The following is a 14,884-nucleotide window of genomic DNA, read 5'->3' on the forward strand; positions in this document are numbered from 1 at the left end:
AGAATAAAAAATATATGAAGACGATTTGAGATTGCTAAAGAATTAGAATATTCTAATGAAGTTATAGCTTAAAGTAAATGTAGTTATCCAACTTTGAATGCAAAGTAAAAACAAAACAAAACAAACAAACCCAGAAATCTTATGTTATTCCCATAACATTTTACCTTTCCCAAGACTATACTGAATAGTAACTGAAAATAATGAAGTAGAAAAAATGCCAGTTATATTTGTTTAACTTTTCAGATTTTTTTACATGTTTTCTTTAAAAATGGAATAATAAGAGAATACCTTACATTTTCATGGGACTTGATATGTTAACTGAATGTTTTCATATATATCATTTTAATTTAAATGGTGACTTTTTTACCTTTCCACTAAAAATCACAAAGCATTTAATGGGTTTAAGCTCATTAAGTCTTAGAACATAATCTAAAACCTGGCATGTAGATGTATGTGTAGAAAGGCAGTGCCGTATTCTTTCATTAGTTAGCACTCTGAAGAGTAACCATTTTTCATTGTCTAGATCCACATTCAACTTTTGCTGACAAGTTACCTTTCCTCTGTTATCTGATGATTAACTTGATCCATGCTGTCTTTGATAATGCTAAAAGGTCCAAGAAGAGTGTTTGGGGCTCTTTAAAACTAGCAGTTTCCAAAGCAGAATATGTAAGATGGTTCATTAGGTTGTGGGAAAAAACTTTTGACTTTTTATTGGTATTTCAGCCTAAAGAATGAAATAAACTTTCATTAGTATTTAATACATAGATTGATAGTGGCAACCTTACTTGGTCTGTCACACTGTCATGTGTCAGGTATAGTCCATGAGGAAATGATACAGAAGGTTGACAGGGGCACTTTGCTGTAGCTTTATTTTCAACATACTGGGATGAATTGTAGTTCTACATATACCTAGTTAGGTGGATTTTGGATTTAACTAAGCCAAATCTCACAAAACAGACAAATGATATAAAAAGAACCCTGCAAAGAAACTATAGATTGAAGACCATACTATAATGGGCTAAAAGTGAACCACATGCATAGACAAATCAGAGCTGATGATCATCCCATAACTGATAAAGTGAAAGTTAGTGACAATCTAATTCCATCTGAGAAGACATCCAAAAAAAAAAAAAATTGGAATTCTGAAGACAATTTGATATATTGAATTATATCCATTATCATTAATAATGAAACTTTCATTATTACAAAACTGTTATTTTGTCCCTTGAAATACTGAGTAATGATAGTAGGAAGCCATCATAATTAAGAAACACACAGGATAGGAAGACAAACTTCCGTAAGTTTTTCAGTGACATTTAAAGTCATGTGATACAGGGGCACCTGTGTGGCTCAGTTGGTTGAGTATCTGACTGTTGATTTTGGCTCAGGTCATGATTCCAGGGTCTTGGGATTGAGCCCTATGTGGGGCTCTGCTCTTGAGTGTGGAGCCTGCTTAAGATTTTCTCTCTTTCTCTGTGTCTCTCTCTCTTCCTCTCCCCCAACCTCTCTCTCTCTCTCTCTAAAATAAAAAAAAAATAATAAAGTCATATGATACTTAAGTCAATATCTAGAAAAACTTCACTAAAATTAATAATAGATATTTAAAAGCCTCTTTTGTGTTTTCTTAATAGTAAAAGACCAAATGTCATACGTTATTAATAACATTAGGAACACAGTGTCCTTCCTTATAGTAAAATGAATGAAATAAAACATAGGAAACAATATGGCAACAATTTAAATGGATCCTTTTGTGAACAAATACTGTCAGAAGTAATATAGAAATCATTAGAGATGGTTTGAAGCATTAAGGATTAAAACAGATTTTTCAATGTGGGAAGATTCTATGTAAGTACTGAGGTTTCTACCATGACCCAGATTATCATACTAGCTAGATTTTGTTTCAGTAATGAAATACAGGAAGAACTAAATTTTTTGTGTGTGCCATTAAACTAAAGATGGATCAGAGAAGATATATTCCCTCAAATAAACCTCCTGAACATACAATGTTTATATGACTTCTTGAATATAAATGATTTCTTAGAACATAAAACAATGTTTATGGGAGAATTGCCTGGGGTAATGCTAATGTTCTGACTTAGGGGTTTAGATTACATATGTGTATACATTTGTTGAACTCATCAAATGGTAAACTTAAGAGTATGCATTTTACTGTATGTAAAATTTACCTTACAAGAAAAAAAGAATCATACATATTAAACTCATGTTAATGATATATATGCTGAATTGTTAGGGGAAAGTATATTGATGTCTCTGACTTGCTTTAAAATGCATGGAAAATACCTGCGATGGAGGGATGCCTGGCTGGCTCAGTTGGTGGAGCATGTGACTCTTGATCTTGGGACTGTAAATTTGAGCTCCATGTTGGGTGTAGAGATTACTTAAAATCTTAAAATAAAATAAAAAAAAAAACCCAACAAAATCTGAGATGGATTCATGAGTGGATGGATGGAGGGATGGATTGATGGATAGATTAGTCTAGTCTAGTCATAGTAATAGTAAAAATGGTATCTAAGTAAGATTCTTTAAACTTTTCTGTTGCATCATCCTTAGGCAATCTGTAGCAACACAAAGGTTGATTATTCAACTTCAACTTCAAGTTGATAACAATGATCAGTGTTGTTGATTTTTACAAAGACCTGACTGGTTAAGTGTGGAATCTCTATAGCACTCTGTAATGAGATGGAGACTGACCATGAAAATCATTTGAATCACAATGCCTTCTTTGGTGATCTCACAACAAGGAGTGTAAAAGTTGCTGAATTTAAGGATGGGTGAAGCATTTTTTAAAATAAAAAGACAAGATATGTCAAATTTTCTGACCTTTTTGAAATGACAGGTGGCTAGGCAATATGCTTCATAGCAGATTAAAAATCAACCAACCAACCAGTGGTACACTCTTAAAACATCCCTTCAAAGTAAAAGTAATGTTTTAACAATGAGTAAGAAAATACAAGGAAAACTTTGGTTTGCAAGCATAGTTTGTTCCGGGAACATGCTTTTAATCCAAAGCACCTGAATATCAAAGTGAATTTCAAGAACCATTGGCCCAGTTATGATCACGTGATGTTCGGCATCATATACTACTCGTATTGCAAGACATTGCTCATTTATTAAGTTAAAGTTTATTATAAATATTTGCTTGTCTTGCAGAATACTTGCAGAACAAATTACTCACAATCCAAGCTTTTACTGTAATTGACTTTTTTTTTTTTTTTTTTTTAATTTTTTTTTTCAACATTTATTTATTTTTGGGACAGAGAGAGACAGAGCATGAACGGGGGAGGGGCAGAGAGAGAGGGAGACACAGAATCGGAAACAGGCTCCAGGCTCTGAGCCATCAGTCCAGAGCCTGACGCGGGGCTCGAACTCACGGACCGCGAGATCGTGACCTGGCTGAAGTCGGACGCTTAACCGACTGCGCCACCCAGGCGCCCCTGTAATTGACTTTTTGAAGGCAGATTAAAATGCAGAGTGTTTTTAAAATCATTGCTTAGAAATATTTCTTTTATGATGTTATTTTTGTTGTCAAAGATATGTGTGTCTTATGAAAACTTTGTTATCTGCACACTTAAAAAATTGTAATAGTATTTTCTATACTGTTGAAAAATCTTCCAAATAAAGAGTTTTTATTTTTGAACCAATTGTTAAAAATCTCAAAATGTAGTATCTTTTGATTCTGTTGTAAGAACAATTGACTGACATGAGGAAAGACGGAAATTTATTAGCCAAAGTTCTATAAAAATTTTTGCTATTTGGTGGAAGTTACTGAAAAATGAAAATAGCAAGTACAACAAGTAATGTATTTTAAAAATTTTAGCCCTTGCATGTTTGCAATTGTTCCTTTCTCAACTATACAGCCATGGCATTGAAGTACTGAAATGAGTGGAACTTAGGACTTGACATTTCAAGCACTGAATTACAAAATAATTAAAGAATAATATAATTCCATTTGTTATTTTCATTATTATAATTGCATCACTAAAAGTGTTAAGTTTTTATGAGAATGAAAAGATTTGTATAACTAAGAAATAAGATATGTAACTATTTTTATTTTTAAAAAAATGTTTATTTTCTTCTTGAGAGAGAGAACATGAGCAGGGGAGGGGCAGAGAGAGAGGGAGAGAGAATGCCAAGCAGGCTCCGCACAATCCACATGGAGCCTGACGCAGGGCTCCATCCCACGAACCACAAGATCATGACCTGAGTTGAAATCAAGAGTTGGACGCTCAACCAACTGGGCCACCCAGGATCCCCTAGTCTAAATTTTAAAACAGTAGTTCTCAAAAGTGTATAACAGCATACGCAACACTTGGGAATTTATTAGAAGTGTAAATTCCCAGGCCACATCCCAGACCTACTGAACCAGAGATTCCTGTTAATAAGCTTGGTAGGCAATTCCAATGCTCACTTAAATTTGAGAACCACTGGCACAAATGGTGTAGACTCATGGGTCATCCCTTCTTACTTCTTCCTACTTCATGATGTATCTGGGACAGTTTATTCATATTTGTAGTCTGTCTTAGTCTTAGCTTAGACTTTTTCCTGTCTCCCTGAGATTGTTTTCTCTCCTCCTCTCCTGTTCTTTTCCCTTCCTTTGTGAAAGATTGTGTTAAAAACAGTGTTATTTTCACAAAAGGGATAGTGTTTTGGTTCTTAAAGTTTGTATGCCATAGCCAATGTGACAAATAGTGTATGTTTAAAGGGGATATTTTTAACATTTTCAAATTAATTTTTGTTAACTACTTCTAGTTGACTTGAATATGCATGTATATGAATTTTCCTCTTTTTTTTCCATCTCTATTCTCCTGATTTCACATTTTATAATTGCAGAAAACTTTCCACAAAGTAAAATTTCAAAACACACACTTCCGAGTATGAGTCACCTAGGTTCAACAATTGTTGAATTTTGTTACATTTGTTTTATCTCCCTTTGTACGCACATGCACACACACACACGTGTGTGTGTGCATGCCTTTTTTTTTTATGCTAAAGCATTTGAAAATAAATTGTATACATCAGCACTCTACTCCTAACTTCTTTACTCTGCAGAATAAAGATCAAAGTAGCTTTTTAGGGGACTAGTACAAAATTGTTCTAAAAGGCTAATTCATGAGGAATGCTAAACCAAATATTAAAGCCTCTTAAATATTTTCAATTTCCTTCCATAAATGTCTTAATGAGGAAAAGATATAGAACTCTTGGTTCTGAATGTATAAATGTACCCTCCAGCATCTCTCAACCAAAGTTTTTCATCTGAGTTACAGAACACAGAACATGATTTGAAGTGACTGTTTTCTCATTTTTCCCAAGGATAGTACATAACTAGTACCAATCCAGATACACAGGGGAGAAGTTAATTCCTTACATACAATAGATGTATTAAAATGTTCTTTATGAGAACCCAGGTTAGTGGGGCTGTGCATATGGCAAGTTCTTAAAAGAATTTTGCTTTGACTAGCTTGTGATGTTTATTCAAAGAACTTTTTTTTTTTTTTTTTTTTTTTTTAGATTACAGGCCCACCAGGTTGTGGAAAAACTCAGTTTTGTATGATGATGAGCATATTGGCCACATTACCCACCAACATGGGAGGATTAGAAGGAGGTGTTGTATACATCGACACAGAGTCAGCATTTAGTGCTGAAAGGTGGGAGATTTTATTATTTTCCATTATAATGCTTAATTTTGTAATTTATTTATAGCACCTAACATTTTCAAACAGGTTAACATTTACCTTTTCTCTGTGAGAACTCAAAATGCTAGATACAGTCTTAAATGAATTTTCCTCTTAAAATTAACCCAGGAAGCAGTTTCTTTTTGTCTTTTCTATCCCTTTGTCATTGGTTTAAGTGGGAGTTCCTGGATAAGCTGTGTTTTGCAGAAAGTCAGGAAGAAAGAAGTTTAAGAAACAGGGAGGGATGTAAGTGGAAATGGGGAAGAGGGAAAATTCATAAAAAAGACAAAAGGTAAGCTGCTTTGTTAGTAATTCTAGTTGGAAGTTAGTGAATGGAAAAGTTGGAAATTTCAAAAAAAATACATTTTATAATGTTTATTTATTTTGAGAGAGAGAGAGAGAGTGAGCAGGGGAGAGGCAGAGAGAGAGGGAGACAGAAAATCCCAAGCAGGCTATTCCACCCTTGGCATGGAACCCGATGTGGGACTCAAACCCACGAACCACAAGATCATGACCTGAGCTGAAATCAAGAGTCAGACACTTAACTGACTGAGCCACCCAGGCACCCCTCAAAATATTTTTTGATTGAGAAGTATTTCACTTTAATCTTTGTAATAGTATTGTATTAGATATAAAAAACACACTGATAGTGTATTTATGCTTGGAAAGAAAAGATTTCCTTACTTTGGCAAGGACCTTTAACATTCTATGAGAGCATTTGGTTATTTGTGTAATTCTGTACACTTGAAAATAAGTCTGGTCTCCCTCTGACCCTGCTCTGATTGACATTCATGAGCAGGAGTACTTATCGGTCTGGAGACTGATTCAGTTCTGTTCTTTTAGTCAAGGTATAGTTCTTTGAGTCTTTCTGTAACTGTGTCATTATGTGTAATTATGTCATTATGAATCACATCTCTCTCTTACTTCTAGGGATACTAGTTAGAGAGAAGTGTATTCCCTGGCTAGATAAGTTCTAAGTGGATTATTTTGCCTGGAGCTTATTTGCTGTCTTCTACATCTCTTGGTTATCTATTCGAAGTATATGCCACTCATTTGTCAGTTCTATGAGCTTGTGTTATATCTTTGTATCTTCAAAGCCAAATCTAGTGACGGACACATATTAACTGCTCACAAAATGTTTGATAAATGAATGAACTGACAGGTATTACTCTCATATTGTGGAATCCAGACACCGTTGCCTACTAAAAGGAATGAGGGTTCCTTGGGGGAAATGGCTGATACTAGCACTGGCTTAGGAAATTTTTAAGTTGAGTCTGAAACCTCATATCAGGTAACAAGAGAGCCATCAAAGACTACTTAGGGGAGTGTCAGAAGGACTCAGGAATCAACCTGAAGAGGCTCCTGCTGGCTAAAGATGAGACAAATTGACCACCAATAAGAATAATGATGACAGTAGATTAAAACCCATGAAATATGTTTAAATTCATGAGTTTATAATATTATGAAATGAAAAGCAACTAATAGATCAGTGTTGGAGAATTCTGGAGAAGCAAATCATTATTTTGAAATGAGTTTTAAAAAAGGAAATCAAACATCTGTTCTTTTTCTGATTTATGAACTGTATTGCTGAGTAGCAAATAGGTCTTTTTTAAAATGTATGTTTGTTTTTGAGAGAGAGAGCAAGCACATGTGCATGGGAGAGTGGCAGAGAGAGAGGGGGACGGAGGATCTGAAGAGGGCTCTGTGCTGACAGCAGAGACCCCAATGTGGGACTCAAACTCATGAACCATGGGATCATGACCTAGGCCCAAGTCAGATGCTCAACCAACTGAACCACCCAGGCACCCCCAAACGGGTCTTTTTATAGGAGTATTCCAGTAATAAATGAAGAAGGAATGATAGAATGTCACCAAATTACACACCCCAACAATTTAATGGTTCTAGGCATTGAATATTGTGGTATAATAAGAAATCCATATCTTTGTCCTGGTTCTTGGCCAAAGACCTTCTAAAACCTTTGGAAAACCTGAGTTTATGCTAATGAAGTGACTCTTGGTGGGCATCTGTATAGTTTCACATGGGAGCTGGTTGCCAATCATGTAATTATAGTGTTGGAGCTTTCAGCCCCACCCATCCCCCCAAACTCTGAAGAAGAGAAAGAGGCTGGTAACTGATTAATTGCCTATGGCCAATGCTTTAATCAACACTGCCTATGTAATGGGATCTCTACAAAAATCTCTAAATGGTAGAGTTTGGAGAGCTTCTGGGTTGGTGAACACATCAATGTGCTGGGAGGGTGGTGTGCCATGTGGTCCTCCCCAATCTTTTCATGAGTTGTGTCTTTCATTCTTTGTGGTAACTTGGTAATAAAATAGTAAGTAAAGTACCTTCTTGAATTCTGTGTGCCATTCTAGCAAATCATCGAAGTTGAGGAGGAGGGGTGTCAGAACTCCTGATTTGTAGTTGCTCAGTTGGTCAGAAGTACCAGAGGCCTGGGACTTGCGATTAGTCTCTCAAGTTGGGGGAGGGCAGTCTTGTGGGTCTGAGCCCTTAAACTGTGAGGTCTGAGCTAACTCCTGGTAGTTAAGTGTCAGACACCCACTTGGTGTCCACAGGGAATTGAAGAATCGTTTGGTGTGGAAAACCTAAACATTTGGTGTCAGAAGTGTTGTGAGTGAAAACAGTTCATAAACATAAAAGGCTACTAGCATCACAAAAGAAAACTAGTTATTCCTCCTGATGGAAGAATAGTCAAGCCTGAATGTGATCAAACTTTCAGATCCAGCTACCAGTTTGCAACATATACAGAGAAGAGAGGAACGTGTTAAATCAACACCAGAGGGATGTAGTCAGCAAAATGCAAACTGTGGGAAATGATAGAACAAACAACCTCGTTTTTTAATTAAGATTAAAAAAAAAAAAGAGGAGCATTCTTTGGATTAAAAGAGATTTGCAAGATATATTGCTCTTGTCATATTGTACACCTTAAACTTACACAAACAATATTATATGCCAGTTATATCTCAATTAAGCTGAGGATAAAAGATGTATTGGTCAGTTGTAATGTGATGAAGTTATTTGAATCTTAAGCAAATAAACGGTAAAAAAACAAAACAAAACAAAAAAACCAGAAACATACACACATATGGGGCCACTGGAAATCTGAACACTGAAATGTATTTGATGCTAACACTGGTAAAGAAAGACATTGGTTAACTCAGGTTGTCCAAAGGAAAGGTATTTTTTAAAATGTCAGTGACTAACCTTCAACTAACAAGCCAAAGGCAAGCTGGCAATGAGGTAAAATTTTAGTCCCTTTATTGGACTTATGTTTTGTAATTGTAAAGGAGCCTTTATGAAGGTCATTTGAGGATAGGGGTTGAAATTTATGTTTTTTACTTTTCTAGTCTATTCTCCACAAGGCCTGAAGAGTGTGGTCACCTGGCTGCCACCTGGATTGCCTTCTGAGGTGTGGTGATAGGTTCAGGTGGAATCAAAAGTACCAGGCTTCTTTTAACAAACTGCCTTCTGGAGTTTGTCATGGCAGGTCAGAGGATGGAGCTGGCTGTGTACTGCCTGGTCACACTTCATTTGTGCTGTTATAGGACTGCTTGACCCCTCTTTGGATTTATTGGGGAGAGTTAGTTAATCAGTTAGGAAAGCTTTCTGCTGCAAGTAACTGAATACCCAGCCAACAGTGAGTAGGTGGTTGCAGGCGCTGGTTCTGTTGTGCAGTGATGACAGAGAGACCTAGGGCTTCTACGTTTTTAGACATCCCATACAGGCAGTGGGAAGGGAAAGGGCTAGCTATATGTTTTATCAGGAAAATGTGTTTTTTCCCAGAACAGCTGCCCCTTCCCCTCTGCTGATTTCCTTTTCATCCTCCAGAATCATCCTGCACATTTTGCACCGGGCCACCCCCATAGGCAAGGGAGGATGGGGAATGAGGGGAAAAAGATTGATATACATAATAAGCGTGTTGAGTTTCCCGGTCTGGTTAACATTGCTGCCTGAATAAAATTGGGTTCTCATAGCAAGGAAGAAGTGGAAATGGATATTGATAGGTAATTAATAGTGTCTGCCATCATGGGATAGTTTCTGGACTTAGAGAAGAAGTAAAAGCGTGAAAATAAGAGACCCAAAAAGGAATATGTTTTAGCTTTCTGTATGTCTCTGCATGTAGCAGTGTCTTCATTTTGTGCTTATAAGCAAGCTGTCTGGGGACACCTGGGTGGCTCAGTCAGTTAAGCTTCCGACTCTTGATTTAGGCTCAGGTCATATCTCATGGTTGTGGAAATTGAGCCCTGTGTTGGGCTCTGTGCTGAGTGTGCAGCCTGCTTAAGACTCTCTCCGTCTACCTCCTCCCCTGCTCACACATACACTCTCTCTCTGTCTCTTTCAAAAAAAAAAAAAAAGGGATTTACATACAGACAATTTAGGATGAGTGATAAAAAGTGGAAAATAATTTTGGTTAATAAATTGCTAGACAGCCTTTTTACCAAGAAGGAGGGAGAAAAAAAAGAGGGGTGAATAAAAATTACTTAAGTTTAAAATGCATTTAAAAACAAAAAGAGAAAACCTTGCAGGTAATGTACTTAAAAGCACTTTGGAAAGATTAGTTCTATTTTTTAAAGCAATACACTAGCTTATTTTTACATGTCTTTGAGAAGATAATCTAAAATAGTGTGTTAAGCATATTTGTTTACCATAGACTGAAATTATATCTCCAGACTGATTAATAATTATATAATAGTAGAGTCTGGTACTAAACCCTCAGGTATTTGGGGACTGCCTTGAGGGGAGGAGAATGTTAAGCAGGCAGAGTTCTGGGTCCCCCTTTCTGACTGATTCAGAAAAGTCTTTTTATTTGTTGGACTTATGCTTAAGATCTGATACAGTCTTAGACATGCTCTGCTTATATATACTTTGAGAATATAGATAAGTAGGTTAATCTAGTGAACTGTACAGAAATTTTGGCAACCATGAGAATTCTAGTATATGTGAATTGAGTGAATACTGTATTATCCCTATTGGAGATAATTAGGAAAAGATGAAACCAAAAGTTAAGAATAAAAACAGAGGGTGATATGGATGGTAAATAGTAATAGAGGTTTTCAAAATACAATTCTGGGAGAAATAAAATGGATAAAGGAAGATAAAACTGGGTCTTAGAAATACAAATGGATTTGTGTATCAGGAAAACTGAGGGATTGAAACAAGAGATGGGGCCCAGGACTCTGGAAGGTGTGGACCTGGGGAGGTGGAATACAGGATTGGAAATTTAGGAGGTAAAAGTGGGTAGTCCTGAGTTGTCATGAAATCAGAAAAGCTTTGAAAACTAGGAAGAAATATTTGGTTCAACAGGGGAGGAAGACATTAATCAAATAATCACAAACATGTGAAACTGTAACTATTAACACTAACTGTACAAAGGAGAGGTGTGTGTTGCATTGGTACTGTGTGGGAGCAGTGGCCAAGCTTAGACCTGAAGAGCGCATGGCACCTCTCAAGGCGCCAAGCACCCCGCAGCCAATGCCCTCCAATTCCTACTAGACTATTTAGAGTGTCACTCCTTCTGAATTTCAGTGTATCAGGAGGGAGGCATGTAGTGGTAGTGGCCAGCCATGACTTTAACTCAGTATGAAGGCAATTATCGGTGTGGTCTTAGGACCATTTTCTTTTGCTTGTTGGCATGAATCCAGGATCTTTGACCTAGGGGGCAAACAATAGGGGAGATCAGTTCCCTCTTCCCATTTTTTGAGATGATTTCATGAGACTGGGTAGGTTTTCCTTAGTCTAATTTCAGCTGCCTTATCATTTGTGAATCTAGGTGAATTAGTGAGGAGGGAGATCTTGAAGAGGCTCTATGTTAGAAAATGAAATTAGAAATAAGTACTTAGTACTAAAATAAAGCTTTGGAATTTTCTGGAATCTGTAAGGAACTAATAGATTCACATTCTTATATTTGTATCACAGTGCTGAACAAATACATACTGAATAAATGAACAGGAAAATATTACACATGTATGAGAAGCTTTGAGAAACCATAAACTTATATTTCAGCACATTTATAATGTTATATTTCAACTAGAACTTTGGAAAACTTTTTTTTTTTTACATTGAGCATGTGTTTTGTTTCAAGTTGGCATGTGGTCACTAATGTAAAGCTTTTAACTTTGCTTTTATACAAGAGCTGTGAAGTAACAGGGGGAACTAATAACAAAAACCTGGAACGAATCCAGTCTTCTCCACTTCAATGAATGGTAATTCCATTCCTCCAGATGCTCATCCAATTAGCCAAGAATTCCCTTCAGCTCCTATTTTTTTTTTTTTTATGTTTATTCGTTTTTGAGAGACAGAGTGCAAGCAGGGGAGGGATGGAGAGAGAGGGAGATACAGAATTTGAAGCAGGCTCCAGGCTCTGAGCTGTCAGCACAGAGCTCGATGCCGGGCTCGAACCCACAAACTGTGAGATCATGACCTGAGCTGAAGTCAGACGGTCAACCAACTGAGCTACCCAGGTGTCCCCAGCTCCTTTTTTGAACTACACCTTGAGTTCACTTCTAATTAGCTGAGCTATTCTCCAGGTCAAGTCACCATCATCTCTTATTTGGACTACGGTATTAGCTTGTCTTGCTTTCACTGTGTACAGCCTCTTTTCCATTTGGTAGAGTGACTCTTTAAAGCAAAAAGAAGTCAGATCATGTCAGTTCTACTTCTAGGTTTCCTATTTTACTAAATATCTAAACAAAATACCACAGACCTAAGGATCTTGTGTGATCTTGGCCCCTGTCTTATTTCCTCTGACCTTATTTCCTTTTATTCTCCCTCTTGTTTCCTGTGTTTCAACTACATTAGCCTCCTTGCTTTTCCTCAGTAACCTTAGGCATCTACTCACATATGGGTTTTTGCACTTGTTATATATAATTCTCTTTTCCTATGCACTGCTTCACTGGATATCCAATGGTTCATTTCCCTTAAACCGTTGCTCAAATTCACCTTATTAAAGAGGCTTTCCCAGGCCACTTTACATAAAATAGCACTTGCTTCCATAGGTAACAATCTGTTTCCTCATCCTGGTTCATTTTGTTTAGAGCACTTATTACCTGATGTATAATATATATTTAATTTGTTTGTCTCTCTCAGTGGACTGTAGGTTCCATGAGGGAAGTTGTGTTTTGTTTATTTGTTTTTTTGTTCACTGTCACATCCTTAGCATCTAGAATGGTGCCTGGCATATAGTAGATGCTCAATAAATACGTGTCAAATGAATGAATCTTAAGTACATACTTGAAAGGAATACTTTCAGTAAAATAGAGGTCCACTAGATGGCATTAGTTTCAAACTTTATGTAATTAATGTCTGGGAGCAAAAGATAGGATCTTTTCTGTTACTCTAATCAGAAAAGATCTTTGTGATGAAGAGTGTCACAAGAGATCACTATGATTAGTGTGAGGCATATAGATACTACATTTGTATTTAGGTTTTGATTTATATATTTTTTAGAGAACTTTTCTAAAATTAAAAACACTTGGAGAAACTGATCGTAGAAAATTATAGCATATTGGTATGTGAATAACCATTTGGTACAGTTATTTAGCACGGTAACTGAGTAAAGTCAGTTTGTGTCCATACATTGACCATCTTCCTTCTGAGGGGCCTTAATGGAAGGAGAGAGCAGTAATGACTTCCAGAGCCTTTTAACACTCAAGCCGCCAGTTGAAATTCAGCCTAGGGTTGAAGCCAGAAAATTATTTGTCTGTCAGCTGTTCAGTTCTCTCATTGACTGAGAGAAGTACTCAGTACTTAATCCACTGGACATCCAGTTTTGGAAAACTTTCATGTTTCTGGCAGACGTTGCCATAGCTATCCTATTAAAAATCAGTGGCTTCCAAGTGTCAGAGCTTTTGTTGACTTCTCTGACCAGCTCTGAATTCAGCAAATAGTTACCCTAATCAAGAAGTTTACACATTTTCCCCAAACCCTTAAAATTTTCCTGTCCTGCCTTTGCCAGTGTCATCTCATTTCTTTTCGCTTTTGTTGCTTATCTTGTTTCCTCCTTTATTCCACCCCGCCTGTCTCTCTCTTGTGCACTTCTCCTGAGTGCTCATTTGATCCATTTGTTCTTGCCCTTCACACATCTATTCGTAAAGTAATTTTTCCTCTTCCTATTCAACCCAATGATGCTTTTCTTTTCAAATTGTATAAAATGCACTTTTAAAAAATATTTTTGACCAGTTTTCTTTTATTTCTCTGTTTTAGATTTTTCTTTTTTCATTTCTGATTATAATATATGTGAGGAACTTATTTTGTTTCTCTCTTTAAAGTTCTCAGCCTCTTCTTGGGACTCATTAACTAGAAGTGAAAACACTTGTTCTTTGTACTTTTGTGTCTTTAAATGGAGCATAAAGTGTAGAGTGATTTTTGTGTTTATAGTCCTTCCTCTCAGATATCCTTGGGTGGTTAAATACCAGACTGATAAAGTATCATCTAAAATAGGAGACAGTTACACTCAAAGATTTACACTTTTATTTTTATATTTTTAGCCAGAAACACTTGAAATTTCTAGTACTGAGCTCCACGTCTCACACTATTACTGATGATATTTACATCTGTTTTGCCTTGTCACTCTCCTGCACTTGGCCTACTTCATGCATCAGATCTAGCTTTGAGTTCAGAATTCAATAGGTAGAAAATCATGTTTTGTTTATTCAGGAAATATTGGACAACATCCATTTGTTTAGAAAATAATTTCCTGTTTACCAAGGAGCTATTGGATACGATTTATTTTGTATGTATTAAGTTTTAATTGAGAAAGTATATTTTTCTGTTCTGAGACATGGAGACTAACTGATAATTGATTGTTAGAATGATAATATTATATATTTGTTCAAGTATATTTCTTTTATTCATGATGATGAAATCATTTTTCTTATTTACTAAACATGTCTTATAGCTGTTAGTCAAGTGATCAATTATTAAAAAACAATGCTCTTACTGCTAACCTCTCTTAGTGCTCATAAAGGATGGCTTACATTAAAAAAATTGTTAATGTTTATTTATTTTTGAGAGAGAGAGAGAGAGACAGAGTGTGAGCAGGGGAGGGGTAGAGAGAGAGGGATGCACAGAATCTGAAGCAGGCTCCTGACTTTGAGCTGTCAGCACAGAGCCCGATGCAGGGCTCGAACCCACGGACCGTGAGATCATGACCTGAGCCAAAGCCGGATGTT

General features: G+C 36.5%; 1 protein-coding gene across 5 annotated transcripts in view; it reads left to right on the forward strand.

Moving 5' to 3' along the window:
• RAD51B (RAD51 paralog B) overlaps positions 1-14,884 on the forward strand; it is a 617,832-nt gene that overhangs the window by 31,038 nt on the left and 571,910 nt on the right. For all 5 annotated transcript variants that reach the window (XM_047862724.1, XM_047862723.1, XM_047862725.1 and 2 more), the window contains one exon: positions 5,530-5,666. In XM_047862724.1, coding sequence (XP_047718680.1) covers positions 5,530-5,666 — 137 coding nt within the window. The remainder of the gene's footprint in view (positions 1-5,529; positions 5,667-14,884) is intronic.

This window comes from Prionailurus viverrinus, chromosome B3 (genome assembly GCF_022837055.1).
Source record: "Prionailurus viverrinus isolate Anna chromosome B3, UM_Priviv_1.0, whole genome shotgun sequence".
Lineage (NCBI taxonomy): Eukaryota > Metazoa > Chordata > Mammalia > Carnivora > Felidae > Prionailurus > Prionailurus viverrinus.